Here is a 22212-nt window from a genome sequence, read left to right as displayed (position 1 = left end):
AATGATTTAACAATAGGCCTATTTACTGTACAAGAAAACTTAAACTGAATTATGTACAAGATATAAGAAAAATAACATAATGCAGATGAAAATAAAAAGTAACCAACTGCCTATTCTTGCGCTGTAGACAATCGAGTGGTACGTTTTTGCACTAAAAGAAAAGTAAGAATTTTCCTTAGAATCCGTGGTAAAGCCACAGACTGAACTAAAGTTGCTACTTCGTCTTTTCATTACTAGAAGAGAGAGATTGGGAATAACACAAGTGCAGATTCTTCATTCTAAGCAGAAGATGTGGTACAATATTCCAAAAACTTTTACAAAACATATTATCCTTAACAGATATGATAGAAGAACATGTAATAATTATAACTAATCTTTATACATTTTACATAAACTAAAAATTTAAAAAAAAATTGAAATTAAAAGCTAGATATAATTGTGTATTAGCTGGTTCTGACAGCTGGCCTATAATCTGTGCCATATACACGCGCGCGCAGGTGACATAAAAAGATACCAGGTTCGATCTTAATTCAAGTATGAAGTATATGAACGTTTAAAACTGTGCTTTATAACACCTATGAAAACTACCGAATGGCAATGAAACGTTTTAATATGGTTCGATGCTTTTGAAAGGCGTGAAATACCAACCAAAATAAAAGAACAACTGTTGCATGACTGGAGACTTGTGTTCAGTAAACATAGGCCTAGCCCTGAATAGAATAACTGACTCATTGTACTTTATAAAGTCGCCATTACCTGGCCCGTACCAGTCACAACATTTGCAAACCACCAATGATCTATCATCATGATGGTAGCCTGAGTGCTTTAGAACGGTAGAGGTTGGTGCTGTTGTGCAGTCTTTCTTTGAAATTGTGATATTGAAGTTGTGGAATGTTATATAATAGAGACCTAGTCATAATTCTATGTATACTATGGAACCCAAAATATGCAGTAACGCAAGGTTAGTAAATATAACATAGAAATACATTAACTTGATTACAGTATGTTAAATAACACCCGACAAGTTAGTTATAGTCCATAACGAATTAATATTTAGCCGTGGTTAGCCGCTAAATGCTAACATATTGTAGCACAATAATAATAATAAATCAATAATGTAGGCCTATACTTATACAATTTTATGGTCGGTTGCAAGTGCAGCGATGGCTGTACAATGTACAATTAGACTTTTAAATGATTAAATTAAACTTTCGAAAGTATTAGAAAAGTAGTCCTTTTTATAACCCCTAAATGTATTGACTATTTCTTTTCTGCTGGTATAGTCTTGGGAACAAGAGAATATAAAATAAAATATTTTAATTTCTAAATTAATATTTGGTCACCTCCGTATATTATTTTGTTAATATTATTATTAATTTAAAGAAATTCATTGCTTTTGTAAATAGTGGCTGCATTATATACAGTATGTTAACAAGAAAGAAATAGGTGCTGCATAGGCAGGATCATGTATAAAAATAAAACAGACAAATTTCTTGTTTCTGCCTCAAAATAAAATATTTATTGTACGAGTACTTTCGACCATAGGTCATCATCAGGTACTGATAGAATATTGGTAAAAGACGAATACATATAGAAAAAGAGTACACTAGAAAACAAAGGAGTCTATTATGGGCTATGTTATGTTTCAGTATGTTAACATATATAAATGGGGTTGATGTAACCACATAGGCCACCTAGTATACAAGTGAAATATAACAAAAGGTATAGAACACTGTATGAATAGAGGCAAAGAACTTATAGCACAAGAATCTCCTGTTCGTCCGAAGCGCGTAACAATTTCGAAAGGCATTGTGGGATAGAATAGAGCTATGGGTGGCGCCATTGTGAGCCATGGAGTAGGGCGCCCGCATCAAATTAGAAAGTCAAAATCATAGAGGGGATCTGCTAATACTCTAGGGGGGTGGGGTCGAGTAATTGACTGAGGAGTAGGGCGCCCGCATCAAATTAGAAAGTCAAAACCATAGAGGGGATCTGCTAATACTCTATGGGGGTAGAGTAATTGACTTCCTAGTTTGGAGGGGGCGCTTCTCCATGCTGTGAAATGGCGTCGCCCAGTTTGACCTTTTAACCCTGTACTTCCGATACTGTGTTTTGAATGCAAATTGAAGAACAGGAGATTCTTGTGTTATAAGTTCTTTGATAGAGGTCATGCATATGTCAGATAGTGCTTATGTGTCCAAAGAAAGGGATTTGTCATCAGAAAATGTCTCCAAAGATTGTGCACTATACGAACAACATTTGGGTAGCTCCCAATAACCTAGTTCGAATGACGTCATTTTATCAATAATATATTTTATAATAATATTGTTGTTGTTGTAATCACCGGTAGTTGTAATGCCTACTAATAGTCGATTTGTCGTCATAGTTTTATTTGTTGAGTAAAACATGAAGAACACCTTCCACACACACAGCTGTCCCATTCCACAGATGTTCTTTATCTTTGACAATGTCTGTAATATTAGTCTTTGTATATGCAACATAAAAACGAATTTTATGCTGTTAGTAACTGTACTACATTTCTAACAATTGAATTCTAAGTGAATGTTTTTTTCTTATCTTTCTTATTTATGGTTATTTTGTTCTTAGTTATTTAAAAATTCAAGTTTGAAATAAATAAGGTTATTATTATTTATTAATTATTAAATTGTTTTTGTACAGTATTTGAGTACAGTATTTGATTACAACTTTCCAGCCACAATGTGTGATATACTAATTGTGAAAGATAAAATAAAGTGCACTTGGCCTATTTCAATTACAGCAATAGCCTTCCACTGAGACACTATTATTATAGTGTGTTACAATTCTTTTCATGAAATTCCAAAGAATGTCAAAGATCTTATTGTTTCGCTTGCAATGATATGAGTACAGTACTAATTCTTTGTTGCAATTGTACGATAATCTTCTTTGTTAACGAAGAATTTCCAACATACACCGACAATGGTTGGTACTCATGGTACGTGCTATATTAAATCCATGATTAAATGTGCAGACGGTATACGCATACAAAACCTGAATTATGGTCACAGACGTATGTCTACATTGTGATAGCTTCTGCATTTACCCTAATTTCAGAATTTGCCTAAGCTAAAGATGAATATATTTTGTAACATTATGGCGGTGTTCGGAAAGCATACAATGACTTTTTACTGACCGTATTATACACCTTCACTAATTCACACTTTTCAGCGAATCTTAAGTAGGCCTAGCCTATTTCGAATTCTTTTATTAATCTTATTGCTTGTACGTGTGTGTGTTATTGTTCCTCTATAGTTTTTATTTCATTCACTGAGCCATAGCTGTTCGTCGTTCAGGTCGGTGCACATTCCTCCTCTTTAGAATTGCTGTAAATTTAACGTTTTACGACTTCCTGTTTAAAAAACAAAAAGAGATATGTGAAAAAAAGAAACATTTTCATTTCATATTTGTGTAAACATTATTTTAAAAATTGTATAATATATTTCCAATTGAAGCCGTCACACAGATATCTAATACTGTTCGATTTCGGTCTATTGGTTTTGATCAATAGTATACTATTATTATATTTATATATATACCCTGTCATCTGTTATCTTATGTAACTGCTGCCATATATTATATACTTTCTGATATAGATATATGTAATAAATATCAGTTCCAATGTGTGAATGAACAAGACTGCATACCCTGGATGTGGAAATGTGATGGGAATGAAGATTGTAGTGATGGCTCGGATGAAATCAATTGTAAGTAGCCCACACAAAGCATAAACCAATATATATACACATTAAAATCACCCGATTCTGTGGCTGACACCAGACTCTATGTGGAAGACTGTTGCCAGTCTACCAGATACCTATCTAACTGTATTAATTAAAACATAGTTATATTATGATACATAATAAGATCCATTAGTATGGTTACGTAGCAGGTATATTGTAGATCTTCCACGTGATAAAATGTCCCATCGTGATTTCTATAATCGTCATTTTTATAATCTCTTGCCCGATGACATCAGTAATTATGGCATAATTCTTTTTTCTATACAAATTTCATAGGTTCACACCCAGAACCAAAACAGGAAAACTTTAATACAGGTATGATGCATATTTCATGTTTTTCTCTATCACTACTGACATAGTTACCACAGTGATGTGGACCCTATAAATTGTAAAATGTAGTGCTGAACTTATGTTCTATTGTATTGCATCTTCTGAATTAGGTGGGTCGGCCGAGTTTCCATTCTACCTTCTCGAATCCGATCCGATACAGTATGGTATTCATCTAACTTCATCTTCATAATCAATCCAACAAAACTACCAACCATACCAAAAACTACCAACCATACCAAAAACTACCAACCATACCAAAAACTATTAACCATACCAAAAACTACCAAACCACCATACTATGAATATAGATCATCATCACCACAAGAATATTATAATTTCCAATATAAATGTTGATTCTCTTTACAGAATACCCAGGATATGACGGCTGGTACAACAATCCCACAAACCCTAACTGGGGTGCTGCAGGTAAGCTACTGTGTGATAGACAGTGTAATATTAAAAGTATTGTATGTATAACATAAGTAAGCATTACAAAGATTCCATAAAAACCACGACCACTCAAGACATACCGTAGTAGGCCTACCCAGGCTGTAATAGCAAAAGTAAGTTCAAAGGCTAATGCTCCTTTTTACAAACTTCTTATTGTTCTTTTCATATTCAAATCTACGACATATTCTAAAGGCTCAACTCATTTTAAATGAAGTACTTGTTGTGGCTTTCTTCAAAATGCATGTTTTTTTGTAATGTTATGTTTATTTTACCACAGATATGCCACTCCGTAGACTCGTCCCACCAGCTTACTCTGATGGTTCCTACAAACCGTCTGGACACAACAGAGCATCTCCGTTGGAACTTAGTGAGGCTATTATGAAGGGAGAAACGGGGCATCGTTCCTTTCTTAATCGGACTGTTTTAATGACGTTCTTTGGTAAATATTTTGTCTCAGTGATATTATAATTAGCTATAAAGGTTATCTGTGATAACATATGCATAATTTGTTGATGCTATTTGAAAATGAATTGAAAGCATTTATTGGACTGTAACAAATAAGAATAGATTTGAAGGTTACAGAGGTATTTAATAAGAATATGCAAAAGCTCAAGTTTTAAGTAAAAAATATAATTATTATAAATGTTTATTGTTCGGTCCATTTATTGTGTATTTATTATATAATGCAACGAAGTTCCAGGTCAGCCAAGTGTCATTTAAATAAACTTCCGAATTGTAGTCAAACATACAATACATTTTATAATGCGATCATTTTAATGACATTCCACTCCAGCAAAGTGTCATTTAAATAATTGTAATTATTAATACCATAGTTAACATATCTAAATTAAATTAGTATTAGTAATTTCATTATAGAAGAATATTTCTATTTCAGCCTTTTATGGCATTATTGGAACAATTTTACTTTTCAATTTTTACTTTACTAATATACTTTTTGCAGGTCAACAGGTTGTAGAGGAAATTTTGGATGCTCAGAGACCAGGCTGCCCACCAGAGTATTTCAATATTCCTCTTCCAGAAGGACATATACCAAACGCTCCTAAAGACTTCCAGATGCCATTTTTAAGAACAAGATATGATATGAACACGGGATACTCTCCAAATAGTCCTCGACAACAGGTGAGTAGGCCAAACAAAAGGTTTGTATGGCAAAACAAGTAAAGTAGGATGTGTACTAAAGCATGTGATTCCTTAACAAAGGAAGTAGGCCTAAGGTAAAACTTTAGAATGTCTTGATTGATGTAGTCTCGGATTGTACGGTAGTAGTAATTCCAAGTTTTACTATAACCGTGGAGTATATAATAATGGAGGAAAGAAATATTTGTTTTTTCCACGGTCGTTGTCCCAACCTGGGATTACTATAGAATTCAGAGTACAATCAGATTACTGTCTTGCTTGTTTTGATCACATGGTGTAAATTTAAACAAATAACACCAATAGAGATCGACACAGAATTTCATCACAATTGTTACAATTTACACTATCTGTTTTCACGATATTCATGTTCATGCATTATTATAAATTATATATCATGTTTCTTATTTTAGTTAAATGAGGTGACCCCTTTCTTAGATGGAGGATTAATCTACGGAACTTCAAAGGCTTGGGCTGATGCACTACGAGAGTTCCATGGTGGCAGATTGAGCCGAAGCCATCGTGGTAACTATCCTCATGAAAATGACATAGGACTCCCAATGGCAAACCCTCCTCCTCCTGCCGAGGCTCACAACCATACCTTAAGAAATGCTGAACGGTTTTTCAGTAAGTATTCAATCCTTTGAATGTTCACCAACAATTGTTTATTTATATATTATTGTATATTATACGCATTTAACAGCAAGAAACTGGCCAAAAAGTTTGAATAAACTATAATTGATCGTGCTTATAAACTTTTACTTTTTACAAACTCATTTGAGGCTTAGAGAGTGTAGTAGAAGAGTTACAACTCTGACACTCTTATAGATCAGGATTGAACCCTGATCTTTGGAGGTGAGAGGCAAGGCGTTAACCTCTAAGCTCCACTACTAAATCATCCTAAACCATAACAAGTTTTCTGATTATTTAAATTATTTTTTCAGAGTTGGGAAATCCTCGTGGCAACGAAAACCCATTCCTTCTTACGTTTGGTATTCTCCTATTTCGTTATCACAACTACTGGGCTGATTATTTTGCTGCAAGACAACCTGGTTGGAATGATGAAAAGATTTATAACGAAGCTCGAAAATGGACAATAGCTATCTATCAAGTAAATTGATATTTATTTTATGAGACAGAAATCTAATATGTTAAATGTAGTTTTACTTATACAATACTTACTAATTTGTTTTACAAATTTTAACTAATAATAGACATCCTTCTTTTTTCTTTTATTGTTGCAAAACAACAATTGTAAAACAACAAAACACCCAGCATCTACCAATACTGCACCTTTTAACCACAATTATTGTTATAATGTTATGCCTGAAGACAATTTCAACGAACCTCCAAAATGGACAGATATCTCATTTATTTAAAAAAACGACTATTTTTACTTAGAATATTGTCTTGTATGAATGGTTACCTGCATTTTTAAACCTCCAAGAAACTCCAAGTTATTCAGGTAAGACAATATAAAAGCGTGCTGTGCTATTATTATCATCATATTTATAGTGACATTGTAGACAAATCCTAACTACACTGGCCTCAGTTTAGTTTAGTTGTGTCTATTTTACATCTTCAGGTAGCAAGTATTGATCAATGATTTGGTACTAATTCAAACACAATACTGATTTCAAGAATGTCAAGGAGTATTGTTTTGTTAACAATCATCCAACATCAATTTATTATTATTTACACCAATTTATTTCTGTATATTGTAGGTTATAATCAACACGTACATCCGGGCATTTCACACGTTTTCCAATCAGCTGCGATGCGATTCGGTCATACATTAGTCCCACCAGGTGTTATACGCAGGTATGTTAAATATTTATGAACGTTTGACTTATTAATAGGATTATAAGGGGTTTTTCAACTGATCTTTTCTTTGATCTGAAACTTCTACTAAAGCACGGATAAACTATGACAGGAATGCTTATGAAGGCACCGATATTTTCAAGAACAAAATAAGCCTTTGTTTTTAATTCTGTATATTTATTTAAGAAGAAGAGAACTAAACTTGGATCAAAGTAAAATTATGCAGACATTTCTTTAGGAACAGTTTTGAACACAAAAAAAATAGAGGTTGAAAAATAATGTTAGTTATTGTATGGCAATAAGCAATATATATTATATTCATTGATTTTACTTATTACATGCAATGTATTTCAATATTTAAAATATGATGAAAGAAAAGTGGGGCAAACCCACATAAGACAAAAAAATCTAGATTTGCTTAAAAGTAGAGAACATTATTGGCTAAACTGATTATTCAGAGAAAATTTATTATGATTTCTTTTCTTTAATACTATATGAAATAAATAGAGATAAATAAGCATATATTCTTCTTATTTGATAAAGAACAACACAATGTGAATATATAAAAACAACAGTTCATTCAAGTTATCACCCAAACAAAGAAGCTAAATCAGATCACCACGGAATCAGAACTTGTAATTCGTACTGGAATCCACAGGTTGGTACCATACTTATAATGTCATTGAAATATGATTGATGATGGAACTTGTAAAGTAGTATAGTGTAGCAACATCTTAACGATAATACAGTACAGTATATCATTATGCAAGGTATAAAAAAATGTTTTTTTCAAATTTTATTATAGGTACCAATTTTAGAACATGACATTGAACCAATCTTACTAGGAATGGCATCCCAGATCACAGAACGAGAAGATAACATCATAACCGAAGACCTACGAGGTAAATATTCTCACTGAATAAACAATTTAACTCTTATCAAATCAAACAAAATTCAGCTGTTATTTCTAAAAAAAACATTATCGGTAGTTTCATTACTTCAAAGCTGATGAACATACGGATGAATAGTTTTAATATATCATTCACTTTCAGTCAACTGATTGCGTATACCATAATATAAAATATATAATGATAATAATATGGTAGATATACCATATCAACGCACTAATAGAGGTAACCGGACTGGAAACAATATATTTTGTTTTCTTTTGGTGTAAAGTACAGTAATGTATCTGTATACTTACTATTTAAATGAAATATAATACATAATTCATACCAATGATTATGAACCATTGGAAGATTTAATTTCATTAAAACAGATATATTGCTATGAGCCTATAAAACAAAGTATTCAAAATCGTACCAAAATAATCTTCCATATCGACATCGTAAGTAATTATGGCGACATCTTAATTATTTCTCCATTCTCCATGCTAAAACTAAGCTTATGTTTACAGGAATGGTGTTTGGGCCTTTGGAGTTTTCAAGACGAGATTTAATGGCTCTAAACATTCAAAGAGGACGCGATCATGGACTCCCAGATTACAATACCATTCGAGCTTCTCTAGGACTTGGAAGAAAGGAATCCTTTGAAGATATTAACAATGTAGGCAATGACAGCACATCAGCCATAGATAAAAATGTAAGTAAATAGTTTACCGAGGCAACTGTCTGGGTCAATGGAAATATTTCAAGTGCATATCCAACAGCTCTGATCCCTATGATAATTAAGACACAAAAGAGTGAATAAATATTCCACAACTATATATGTTGTTATGAATACTTCATTCGATTTTCGGTACTGTATCTATTATTTTGTCAAATATCATCAAATCAAACTCTGTAATAAGTGTTACTGTTTTTCGTGACGACTGTATCGTAAGCTTAAACTAACCAATACTGTATTATGATACATACATTTGCATGACACCGTGTATATTACAGAAGTTGTCATAATAGTACTGGACAAATAATCCATGTGTAGAAAATTGGGTGAATAATATTGACGGCGCCTTGAGCACTTTGGTGGATATGTGCGCTTATCAAGTCCTATTATTATTATTATATTATGTTTACTAATTGCCCTTTGGCCTTAGAAATCTAAGGAATGGTTAAAAATAATAATATATAATGAAATTAGTCAATTTTAATCTAATAATCACTTGTTCTTTCAGATTCTAAGACGTCTGAAAAATATTTCTGGAAACATTGATAACATAGATGTATGGGTAGGAGGTTTGCTGGAGACTACAAGTGATGGTCCTGGAGAACTGTTCCATCATGTTATACTAGATCAGTTTCTAAGGATTAGAGATGGTGATAGATTCTGGTTCGAAAACATCAATAATGGGTACGTTATCTATTGTCGTTGCTGATATTATATCCTGTACTGTGAGACTGCATTTTTAATGACCTAAATTTGACATTTCATCCCCATCCAACACTAGATCATGACCAAGCCAAACTCGACGTCGCTCTTTGAGACAAAAACATTTTTGGATACACATCTGATTTTACATGGAGTCCCATATTTGATAGATTTAAATGAATAAGTACAATACTGACCATTCATACTTCTTAGTAAGAATTCACTATTACCATGTTTCATTTTCAGACTTTTTACAAGACATAACATTACCACAATAAGAAATACCTTTTTAAAAGATGTAATTGTAGCTGCGACAGACATTACAAATGATGATATTCAGTATGATGTTTTCCATTATAATAAAGGTAAATATAAATCTTTCCTTTCCAAGTGACTTTGATGAATTTCACAAGGTTGGGGTTATATTACAGTTTGGTTATAGTCTTCTAAAAGCAGTACGTTAGATACAATGAATGAATGTATTCTATACACATTACAGGTGATCCGTGTTATGATGTCGGAGAAGCAATGGACCTTCTTATCATCAACTCAACATCAATGGAAGAATGTACCAAGATATATACATTTGACTACTTTACAGGCAGTGAAATAGCATATCTGATTTCATTTGGTGCTATCCTACTTTGGATATTCGGTAAGTTAGTACGGTTACTATTCTTCTCATGGTAAAAAGTATCGGAACTTGTCTTCAATTCTACAAATCACAAATCTGATTGACTGCATTTTAAGGAAATGCTACCGTATCAAGCCGGTATTGCTTTGCCTACTGATATAGTATTAACTATTATTGAATACATGTGAATGAAGCTGCATGTAGTACATGAAGTAGAAATGATCATATTAATAAAGCTAACGATACTATTCATTTTACTAGCGTGTGTCTTACTGCTTATCATATTAAGCAAAGCAACAAGGTGGTGGAAGATGAAAGAGCAGAAACGAAGAGCTGTTCAACAAAGCATGGAAGATATCAGCAACATTCTGACATACACTGGAGGTAAATATAATACTCTATATAGGCTATATAAATAATCTTTATCTATCCTTTAACATTTCAATTTTTTTTTTTTCATTTACTTGGAAGCTTATTTATTTGTCACATATATAAACGATTTTTACTATATGTTATGGGCAAAACTATCTCATAATTCGATAGTATATAGTCATGATAGGTTATGGCTCGTGGTTTTCCTCAAACATAATCCTGATGGTACAGAAAGTCTTCTCTAATAAGAATAAGAGAGTAGTAAGTTTACCTTGGTGTTCTGGTGCCATTTTATCCTCTGCCACTGATTCCCCTGCCGCCGAATGTGCGAGAGACTGTAGAAATCGCATTATAATTAAAACAACCATTAATCATGAACCATTAAAGTGGACTTGTATCTTGTAATTAGAAAATATTATTTAGTTCTTACATTTTCTTACAGTTAAAGAATGGTGTGGTTTTGATGCACCATGTATATCAGTCATCGTTGCTCTTGGTGCTAAAGCAATCACTGTTTACGGAAAAGATTTCAATGAAAAACGTCACGTTATTAACTTGAACAACACGAAAAAACTTAGTTTTTATATAACCGTCGATCAAGGCTGCAGATATTTTAGAGTGAAGATGGAAAAAGAATATGACCTGGTAAGTAGTTAAATTATTTGTTTCAAAAAATCAAATTGTAATGGTATATTGTAAGTAGTTGCTGGAGGGTACCATCTCCATACCATGGCCTTGTTCAGTTCATTTTTTTCTCATGGACAATAAGAGGTCTTTCACAATTTCTCAGTTATTATGTTGTTATAATAATAATCTATATTTTACTATACAAGTATTTTATTTGTTTATTAGATATTTTTACTTATTATTTATTGTAAGGTACTGATGTTTTCAAGTCGAATTTCAAGACAGAAATTTATACGCGATATGGAAGGATTTCTTGGTAGTTTAAAAATCATGATAAAAACTAAGGAGCTGACACATGATATGATGTTATTTGGATCCATAACAAAACAACAAAGACAGAAGACACTAGAACGATTCTTTAGAACAGCATTTGCTCATGTAAGTACTCAAAACTTAAAAGAAATTACATATAATACAAAGATGGACTCATGAAGTGCATCCACAGGAAAGAAAAGACTATACGACATTCGCTTGATTACCTAATATTATTACCTAATCTATTTTGAAAATTAATTTTACATTTTGTCTTTAGGCGTTATCACAAGATTTAGACCCATCTGATATGGATATAGTTGGCTGGAACGCAGAAATTGCGCAGGAAGTATTAGGTTGTAGACTTACAAAACAGGAATTTGCAGAGGCGCTGTCGATGCAACCAAAGTCATTGTTTGTTGAGCAAATGTTTGAAGTTGTGGACAAAGAAAACTTTGGAACAATTTCATTTAGAGATTTGTTAGATATGTTAATCATATTTGCCAAAGGTGAGACATTTTTTATTTATTTAAATCTAAAATTAAGAAATGTAGATTTTTATTTTGTAGGTTTTTAGAATGGTGGTTGTTATATTTATACATATTCAAATATTGTCATTCTTTAGGCTCACCAGAGGACAAGTTAAGGCTAATGTTTGATGTGTATGACATTGGTCGGACGGGAACACTTTCCAGAGAAGAATTTAAAGCAATGCTCAAGTAAGATTTGTACTTATATATTAATAATTTGAGAGTTAAGCATGCAAAAACAGGTGTACGAACAAAGTTTCATAGAGGTTTTGCAACACCCTACATACAATATTTTGGAGCGTTTTGTACACTGATTTTTCTCTACTCGCAAACATACCAGAATTTAATAAGATTGTATTATAAGAGATTTCTTATGGATCCAATTATATGATTTACAACAGTTGTTATACCTAGTATTGCGTTATTGTATGTATGCACTTTTCCCCTTCATTTACTTTAAGTTGTGTATACGACATTGACAATTTATTTCTTAAAACTAATATTGATGTTGTTTGTACCAATAGGTCAATGTTGGAAGGAATGAGTGGTACAATTGAACAAGATAGTGTTGAAGAACTAATTGATTCAATGTTTGAAAAGGCAGGATTCAAGGAAAAAGATAATTTAAACTTTCGAAACTTCTTAAAATTGATGGGCGAACATAAGAAACATTTTGATAGAGTCTATATTGGTGTTGCAGGTAACTACTTTAAAGTATTTTTGTTTTTAAAATAATGTACGCATCGTGTTTAACTTAGATGAGATCAGTTATTTATAACTTTAAGAAGAAAATAAACTAACATTATTCTCTATTCCATTATTTAATTTGTTAAAGATTTTATTTACTTACAGTTTAAGATTAGCTTTAAACATGTATTTATTGCATTATATATATTAACAATGTATTACTATTTTGTCTTTTATAAATTAAAATTAAGTAAGCTTTAAATAAGAGTGAATGCTATTTGAGCTACCATATTTTCATTTGGGATACTGTACCCAGATTGTTGAATATTAATGTGTTATCATTTTAATGTAGAGTCTAAATATTTGTTTATTTCTATGATTAGGAGGCAATTATAGGGAAGAAAAGGTTATACCTGCCTATCCTGCTACAAAGGGAGGGTCACTGCGAAGAGCTGAAACACTGATACGGGCATACAAGTAAGTATCCATTCGCTCAACATCTTACCATTAATGCGACAATTCTTCTTTTTTTTTTTACCTTATTTAATGAGGGTGATCCATCCAGCAATTGCTGATCATTAGGGTCCGATCAGAGGTCCACAAGACAAACATTTACACAAGATGCTCTACATGAACAAAGTCTTATTACAAGTCTTTGGGAGTGGAGTTGTAATTTTTTCCTTAGAAAAAATCCTGACATGTGACGGGACTTACTTGACGGGACTTACTTACTTAACCCATAATAACCAACAAGCCACAACTCCACAACAATGTGTACATTCTCCTCACAAGTCTCTTCTAATATTCTGTTTATAAGTTCCTAAGGAGGGAACAAACTACTAGATGGTTCGATTAGTCTTTTGCCCTATATACCTAAGTTTGACGATTGATAAAAACCAAATAATCGAATTGTTCCACAGGCAAATAGAAGGAAAGAAGGAAAATAAATACAGACGTACATCGAAAGATCTACGTTACGTTAAAACTGTAAATGCGAAATACTCTCAAACATCGTTCGAGCGACGTATTCTGGCAACCACGAGATTCATTGAAAACAATCGTCTTCGCATCTTTCACCTAGTTCTCTATTTCTTGGTACTATTTGGAATATTTGCAGAACGAGCCTATTGTAAGTAATTGTTTTCATTGTTTCAAAATAACCTCCACTTCAAGTGGTAAATATCAGAGTGGCAATGTAAATAGCCAAAATGTTGTTCACCTCTCCAAACTTATTTTGGCCTCCTTTTGCACGCTTGTAATTGTTGTAATCTACTAGTGTAATTTTGTTCTTGAGTTGTAAATTCTAAATGATATGTGTGTGCAGAAAAGCAATACAAAAACAAAACAAACAAACAAGGACTTGAAGTTTACTGACTAATGAATTTTTTTTCTTTAGACTTTACCATCGAAAGAGAACATGCAGGACTGAGGCAGATAGCAGGCTACGGAGTGTCGATAACAAGAGGAGCTGCAAGTGCAATGTTGTTCACATTTTCAATAATCTTACTAACCATGTGTCGTAATCTACTCACCAAGCTTAGACAGACCTTTCTAAACAGATTCATACCTTTCGATTCTGCATTGGCTTTTCACAAGATAGTTGCATTTTCAGCTTTGTTTTTTACAAGTAAGTGTATAATTGTATCTATTAATAAAACAATTATTGTTACTTTTTTAGGAGCAAATACATCATATTAAAAAAAAATCAAACGTTTTTCTTGCTATCTATTCCTTTCCACGCTTACAATATATAATAATAATAATACTTTGTCTTCAATTTAGTAATCCATTGTATTGGCCATGCATTCAACTTCTACCATATCTCAACTCAGCCAGCCGACGACTTGCTATGCCTCTTTAGAGACTTTTTTCATAGATCGCACGAGCTTCCCAAGTTTCAATACTGGCTCTATAACACAATAACTGGTAAGTTTTGATCTGTATTATACTGTTTATATATGATCATCGATAAATAATAATTTTTCTAGTGTTTCGGTAGGTCTACTTTTTACTAAAAGATGCATACTGTTATATATTATATGTCAAATGATGTTTTGTTTCTGCAAAGAAACTGTAGTTAAAGAGGCGACAAATAACAACACGATATCTTCGTCGCTTCATAATCTGCCTCAGGAAAATGAAACATAATAATGAATATACGTAGGCCTAACGATAATAATAATTTACCTTTTGTTCATTATAGGATTTACTGGCGTTCTCCTAGTCATCGTCACCGCCATCATATTCATATTCTCTTCGCAGTACGCGCGAAAGAATTCCTTTAACTTGTTTTGGATAACCCACAATCTTTATATCATTTTATACATTTTGATGATGTTGCACGGAACCGGTCAACTTGTTCAAAGACCATTTTTTCACCTGTTCTTCGTCGGTCCAGCCGTCGTCTTTATTTTTGACAAGCTAGTCAGTGTCAGCAAGAAGAAAGTAACACTAATTGTAAAGAAAGCCGAATTGTTACCATCAAGTTAGTATATAAATTATTTTTATGTTTTTAAGTAAATTTTATTCATTATCAAAATATTTACATTTTAAGCCACAAAATAAAGGAGAAAATAAGGAGACACTTCTTTGTCTCTTGTTCTTGTTTGTATAATTGACACTTTATGCCTATCCATAATAGGATAAAAAGTGCTGTCGACACATTTTCAACTTTACTTCCATTTTAGGAATTACAAGTACCGCAGACATTAACACATACAACAAATGAAAGGTATTTTTCTGTTTTCCTACGAAATTCTTTTACTTTATTAACCAAATTTACATTTTATTTCAGATGTAACTTTTCTTGAATTCCAACGACCAAGTCATTTTGAATACAAATCTGGACAATGGGTTCGTTTGTCTTGTCCAGGAATGGGCAATACCGAATATCATCCATTTACCCTAACATCAGCTCCTCATGAGGATACCTTGACAGTACATGTCCGGGCTGTTGGTCCATGGACCACTAAACTGTACCACCTGTTTGATCCAATTAATTTAAAGGGTCTAAGCTATCCTAAAGTAAGTACCAATCAAACGTTAATTTATGAAATGAAAATAATGAATGTTTTGTATTCGTTGAATGTACCTTGTTAAATTAAACTCCATCGTTGAAAATATTTAACGAATGCAAAATATGCATTAATTGCTTATAAAACACCTACTGCTGTAATTATAAAGCTTAACTTTTTCAATTTATTTGCTACGTCCTTTTTTAATCAATGTCGAATGCTAAGCCATTAAAAAAGGCAGCGCTTGGATTTTGACAGCTAATAACAGATGAAACATACTACAGATTATATATCTGAAATAAGAATTATCTCCTTTTACTTCTTATTTTCTATATAACCGCTATTTCCTTTCTAGATTTGTTTAGATGGGCCATTTGGTGAGGGGCATCAAGACTGGTATCAGTTTGATGTGGCTGTACTGATCGGAGGAGGTATTGGTGTCACTCCTTATGCTTCCATTCTTAAAGACATCATCAGTAAAACAAATAACAACTCTAGAATTAGCTGCAAGAAGGTTTGTATAAAAAATTATATTATTAGAAGTTACATTTTTCTCACAGCAGCATCTACAACTTTTGTTTTCCCGACGCTTCACTCAACTGCGCGCACTCATTCTGCGCACGATTAAATGAACTCAGCACATACCATTAAGTAATTGACGAAAGTATTTCTCACTAACTAATAACAAAAGTAATATTTAGCACAATTCTACCAGGAGCAAAGCAACTGTCACTTGCTCTTGCTCCAACATTAACAGAACATAAAAACAATACAAATATACGAACTAGATAAATATACAAAAGACTATATGACAAAAACTAGATGACATAGGACTACATTACTGGTAACATTTTAATTTCTGATTATCATGTCAATATTCAAAATTGGAAACATTAATCAAAACTGTCTTTGTCAGTCCAATAATAAAAACAAATGTATTTTATTCCGATGTAAAGGTATACTTTATATGGGTGACAAGAACCCAGAAGCATTTTGAATGGTTGACGGATATAATTCGAGAGGTGGAGGACAATGACAAAACAGGCTTAGTCTGTGTACACCTGTTCATCACACAGTTTTATCAAAAATTTGATTTGAGAACAACAATGTTGGTAAGTTTAGCTAATTAAATATCTTTTGTTTTAAATAAATTCCTTAAAGGTTAGCTCCGTGTTTAACATTTTCTTTGGTTCATTATACAATATGAATCTTAGTAACAAACTTGATACTTAAACCCCATTTCTTTTGCACCACAATCGACTCTCATCTATTTTTAGTAAAGTACTTTTCATAAGGTAAGGGTATATATAAATCGAAAGAAGAATCTATCATAATTAAATAGGAAAGTACTATCTGTAGTACAAATTAAACTGTGTATGAAGTTCGTGTTTACAACATGTTACGAAAATGATCAGTATAATAGTTGTAGCTTATTTATATTTGTTAAATGAGAGGAACAAACCTATCTACTACGTTCACAAATAACAATTAATTTATCTAATTAAGAATGATACAACGAATAGTCCAATATCTGTGAAACCCAAGACAAGCTTCATTGAAAATACAAATGTCAAAGAAAGAAAAACCTGTATCTTCACTCCCTATTTGTATTTACCTATTTTCATTGTGTTATTGATATTTCTGATAATCTGATCAGATTTTATTAATTTTATTTGATTAATTAATATTTGAGTTTCGTTTCTGTTTAGTACATCTGTGAGCGTCATTTCCAAAAGATTTCAAACCACTCGTTGTTTACTGGTCTACGGTCTATAACACATTTTGGTCGACCTCATTTCACTTCTTTCTTGAATTCTGTTCAGAAACATCATCCAGACGTGAGTAATTATTTATCTTTTGTTTTTTTTTTATAACGCAAATGTAAAATGACGTTCTTATTTTATTATTAAGGAGCTTTCGATTTGCTACGATCGATTTCCGAGTGACTATAGATCAGGTCGCCGGACATAAAAAAGCCTGGACCTAAACCAGCAAACGTGAGTCTGGGTTGGGAGCGAGAGAAACACGTCCCTGCATGCGCACAATAAATTAGCATGACGTCGGTGGTCGCATATCGAAATCTCCCTATTATACTCAACTTTAAAATGTTGCTTAAATTCAAAATATCAATGCAAATAATAATCATATGCATGACATTTAAATGTATAAATCTGAACACAGGTGAGATATAATAACAGCAAGGACATAACTATACGGAGATTACATAAATGAGTGTACAACACTAGATCGGAATGTAGACAAACACTTTTACATTGAAACCTCGATCCTGCAGGGTGTGTTGGTGGTTGGTGGTCAACAAATAACAAAACAAAGTACATGAAATGTTTACACCACCGAATCTACAAAATCCTGGATTAATTGCTTTAATTCTGTAGAAAAATTAAGTAATGACCACTTCCGTAACCTTGAGTGTTTTGGAGTACTAATTAGATGAGGGACAATTTTGGCCTTTAAAAACATCTTGATTTTTAATTGTTATCCAGTAAATTACATTTTAATTAATAAGGATGTGAAAACTGTTTTATCTTAATTCTTTTAAGTAGTATTAAGTCAGGAGATGTCACAATTATTATGAGGTTTGAACTCTAAACCAGTTTTAATTACCGTAAATATTTAGAAATTTGTAAACAGTGTATTGTCCTAATAAGTGACAACAGGTATTCCAATATAGTAATCTTTTTTTTAATTCCCAGGATCGTTTTTTTTTAAATTCTAAAGATGTTTTTTTTTAATAAACCATATGTTAGGGTGTATAATTAATGAGTAAACCGAATTTAGTAAAATATATGTACTGTTTAAACTACATGATATTTCAGGTTCCATAAATAACAACAGAATGGTTTGATTTACCTAAACCTTCGCTACATAATATTGGTCTATTTATTTATTTTTTTGTCTTACGTGGGTACATGGGTTCATCCCACTTTTCTTTCCAAATAAATTTCTTTATCGTAACATTGTTCATTTTGTATTTACATAACTTTTTCCACATTTAAATGTATATTAAATATGTTTTTTCATCTGTTTGCATAATTATTTTCTTATCTGTACATAATCAACTTTCAAATAGTTCAAAATGTGTTTTAAAATAATGTATGTATACGTACATATTTTAACTTTTACTTTTTAAAAGTCCATTAACGAAGTAGTTTTTCCTATTTTTTTTATTTTACAGGTTAAACGATTTGGTGTTTTTAGCTGTGGTCCTCCTGGTATGACTCATAATGTGGAGACAGCTTGCTCTGAGTTAAATAAGTACGGAACTGCCGGATTTGTACACCACTATGAAAATTTCTGAATTGTATACATTTTAAAATTACATTGATGACGTATATAAGCTATTTTTACATAATGACGTAAATACAAGCCATTTTTACATAATGACGTAAATGGAAGCCATGTTTACGTAATGACGTAAATACAAGCCATTTTTACGTAATAACATTTTACGTAATGACGTAAATACAAGCCATTTTTACGTAATGACGTAAATACAAGCCATTTTTACGTAATGACGTAAATGCAAGCGCTTTTTACGTAATGACGTAAATGCAAGCGCTGTTTACGTAATAACGTAAATGGAAGCAATTTCTATTCAATGAAGCTTAGAAAGTTAGAACTAAATGGTTAACGCCAAGTTTTATTTCGATATCTACATGCAATGCGCATGTGTTCCTTCTATACTCCTGTCTTTATACCGACGTTAGGCTAAACAAATAAAAATACATCGGCAGATAGGCTATCCCTACTCTGTAAAGTAATTACAGTATTTCCATCATTCAGTGTACACACAAAATGTAATCTCAATTAACCCTAATGAAAATGTCATATTTATCTTTAAATTACTGGATTATGCCTATACTGTATATGTGCATTTAGTAATATTGTAATTTTAATAACCCATTCGGATCGCGAAAATAATGGCTTTTACAATGTCTTCCATGTTTTTATTTCAAATTACTATTTTAATGTAGATAAATATAAAAATATATGTAGATAACCCTCATTGAACTTCGAACCATTTTACAACATTTTATAACATACAGTTACGTGTGCTGAGAATCCAAGATTTTGAACATAAAATGGGTTATGGTTAAACTTAACAGGTAATATAATAATTTATGTAATTATGATTATTCGTCCAAACTACGGCGTTCATTGTGTACCGGCCATTTTATAAAACAAAAACTTGATGAGGTAATATCATTAAATGGCTTGTTATCGTAACTTTTACGCGACTCATCTTTTGCATGACAGGTGGTTCATTTTAGCAAAACCACGCGCTTATTTAAATGACACAGATTCATCATCGGTCATTTTGTCACTATATTTATAATACAGTACATACATTGTTTAAACTAAAACTGCCATAACACCTTCACTTTATAATATAAGGGTTATTTGTCTCAATGTAATACATTGTTAGGTGCTGCATATTTCGTTCTGAGATACGAATAGAAAATACAATATCCATACTAACTCCATTCAATATTTAATATACTTCCATATTATTCATACAGCTACTAGGCTTTTATTATGGCCTTAATAACAATTTATTTATTTATATTTGTCTTTCATCAAAATATAGAAAATATACAAGTTTATGCTGCATGCGAATGATAAAGTCTTCTAAATATAATTTACAGTAGTTAGTTTCGTTATAAATTAAATGTACAGACGAAAATACAGATAGAAATAAATCATTATTTTATTATTTTAATAATGGTAGTTAATATTACAGGCGGTCGAGATTAATGGGTTTTTTTCTCCATCTGTATTACAGTACTTTACTAAAATATTGTTTAATATATGCCATTAAAATTTGTTTCTAATCTTACTTAGTGTCTTGGTCTACATTTTTAAGTATACCTGCACAGAAACACGTACACACTTTCTTTGTGCATGACGTAATACAGGTAGACCTTTTTCAATTGCATTATTCCAAATAGGTTATACTTTATCTATGGTTGATTCGATTATTTGGTTGTAAAATATATTCTGGTTTTAAAAACTTAGACGGTAATATTCAAAATTGGTATTAATAGCTGTTATATTGAATTATGCTTTAAGCCTAAAAAGTAGCGTGTCTGGATCTATCACCAGTCTTGTTTTTTAGGCTACCAAGGTATGCTTGGATCCTCATTCGTGGGCCCTTTAATTTGTGTACGACTCACATAGTGATGTGTTTAATTGGAGATGTTTATAATCGGAAGGGCTATACATTTTTATATAAGATTAATATATTTTATCTATCAATATTAACGTACTGTAGTATTAGTATCATCTGTTTCTGTTATTTTATTGGTAATTTAGTATTCGATTTTAATGAATTTAAGGAATAAATATTTTGCTATTAAAATAATGTATGTATACTTTACTGTCAATTTTAAACGTTTATTGTTGGTTTATTGTTATTTTGTGTCATATTAATACATTACCAAATTATTTAAACTCTTCTAAAGCTCTGTCTACACTATCAAACTTTATGTGACAACAAATGTGATGTGCCCATATATGTGGACATGATGATTTCATATAACTACCTTATTTAGGAATATCACTACCATATTTGGGCACTTTTTTGTCAAACTAGTTTGATAGTGTAGACAGAGCTTAAAGATCCACTAAATAGAAAATCTGATCAATATCGAATTTTATACAGGTAAGAATATTTGTTATAACATTGCTTGTTTGAGTGAAGTTCTTGTCGTGAGGAAAATCCTGGCACCATGACATGATTTGAACCAAGGACTCTTAAGCTCTGTCTACACTATCAAACTAGTTTTACCTAAAAAATGTGATGTGTCCAAAGTGATAATCACAAATATGGTAGTGACATGACATCATCATGTCCATATACGGGCACATTTTTGTCGCATAAAATTTGATAGTGTAGACAGAGCTTTAATTACAAATTCACAACTTCAAAATAGGGGGAAGAAAAAGTTACAATTAGGTAGGCTAATACTAGATTATGGCCTATCTCGACTCTCATTTTAGGAGTTTCTTCTATGAATAATAACGATTACACACACAAAATTATATAAAAGGAATCTACGATTAGACATTTTACATTGACATTTTTACGTCATGGTCAAGTATCATCATCGTTGATTGGTTGCCATAGCTTCATTGTGATGTAGGAACAGGAA

The 22212-nt window shown here is 32.0% G+C and overlaps 1 protein-coding gene across 1 annotated transcript; it reads left to right on the top strand.

The window, feature by feature from the left end:
* The first annotated feature begins 681 nt into the window (after window positions 1-681).
* Window positions 682-21451, top strand: LOC144845953 (dual oxidase 2-like). Its single transcript, XM_078703480.1, has 32 exons — window positions 682-961; window positions 3633-3743; window positions 4056-4094; window positions 4476-4535; window positions 4837-4998; window positions 5521-5699; window positions 6128-6341; window positions 6659-6825; window positions 7116-7179; window positions 7439-7535; window positions 8079-8193; window positions 8341-8437; window positions 8953-9137; window positions 9670-9845; window positions 10110-10228; window positions 10363-10518; window positions 10759-10881; window positions 11312-11514; window positions 11749-11934; window positions 12089-12317; window positions 12434-12527; window positions 12863-13038; window positions 13409-13502; window positions 13946-14154; window positions 14422-14652; window positions 14808-14951; window positions 15229-15510; window positions 15820-16049; window positions 16395-16553; window positions 16996-17151; window positions 17749-17877; window positions 19236-21451. Exons 1-32 carry the CDS (start codon window positions 892-894, stop codon window positions 19356-19358), a joined length of 4779 nt encoding a protein of 1592 aa, XP_078559606.1. The 5' UTR covers window positions 682-891; the 3' UTR covers window positions 19359-21451.
* The last annotated feature ends 761 nt before the right edge of the window (window positions 21452-22212 follow it).

Source organism: Antedon bifida, chromosome 6 (genome assembly GCF_963402885.1).
Source record: "Antedon bifida chromosome 6, ecAntBifi1.1, whole genome shotgun sequence".
NCBI lineage: Eukaryota > Metazoa > Echinodermata > Crinoidea > Comatulida > Antedonidae > Antedon > Antedon bifida.
The sequence above is the reverse complement of the archived record's forward strand: the minus strand, read 5'-3'. Positions and strand labels throughout refer to the sequence as shown.

What these genes read in the sequence shown, in the direction of transcription:
- LOC144845953 (XM_078703480.1), top strand. Translation starts at nt 892, where the DNA reads ATGTTATATAATAGAGACCTAGTCATAATTCTATGTATACTATGGAAC. An exon ending in TGTTTTCCATTATAATAAAG is followed by an intron (nt 10,229 to 10,362) that starts GTAAATATAAAT and finishes TACACATTACAG; the next exon opens with GTGATCCGTGTTATGATGTC. An exon ending in CTAGAATTAGCTGCAAGAAG is followed by an intron (nt 16,554 to 16,995) that starts GTTTGTATAAAA and finishes TCCGATGTAAAG; the next exon opens with GTATACTTTATATGGGTGAC.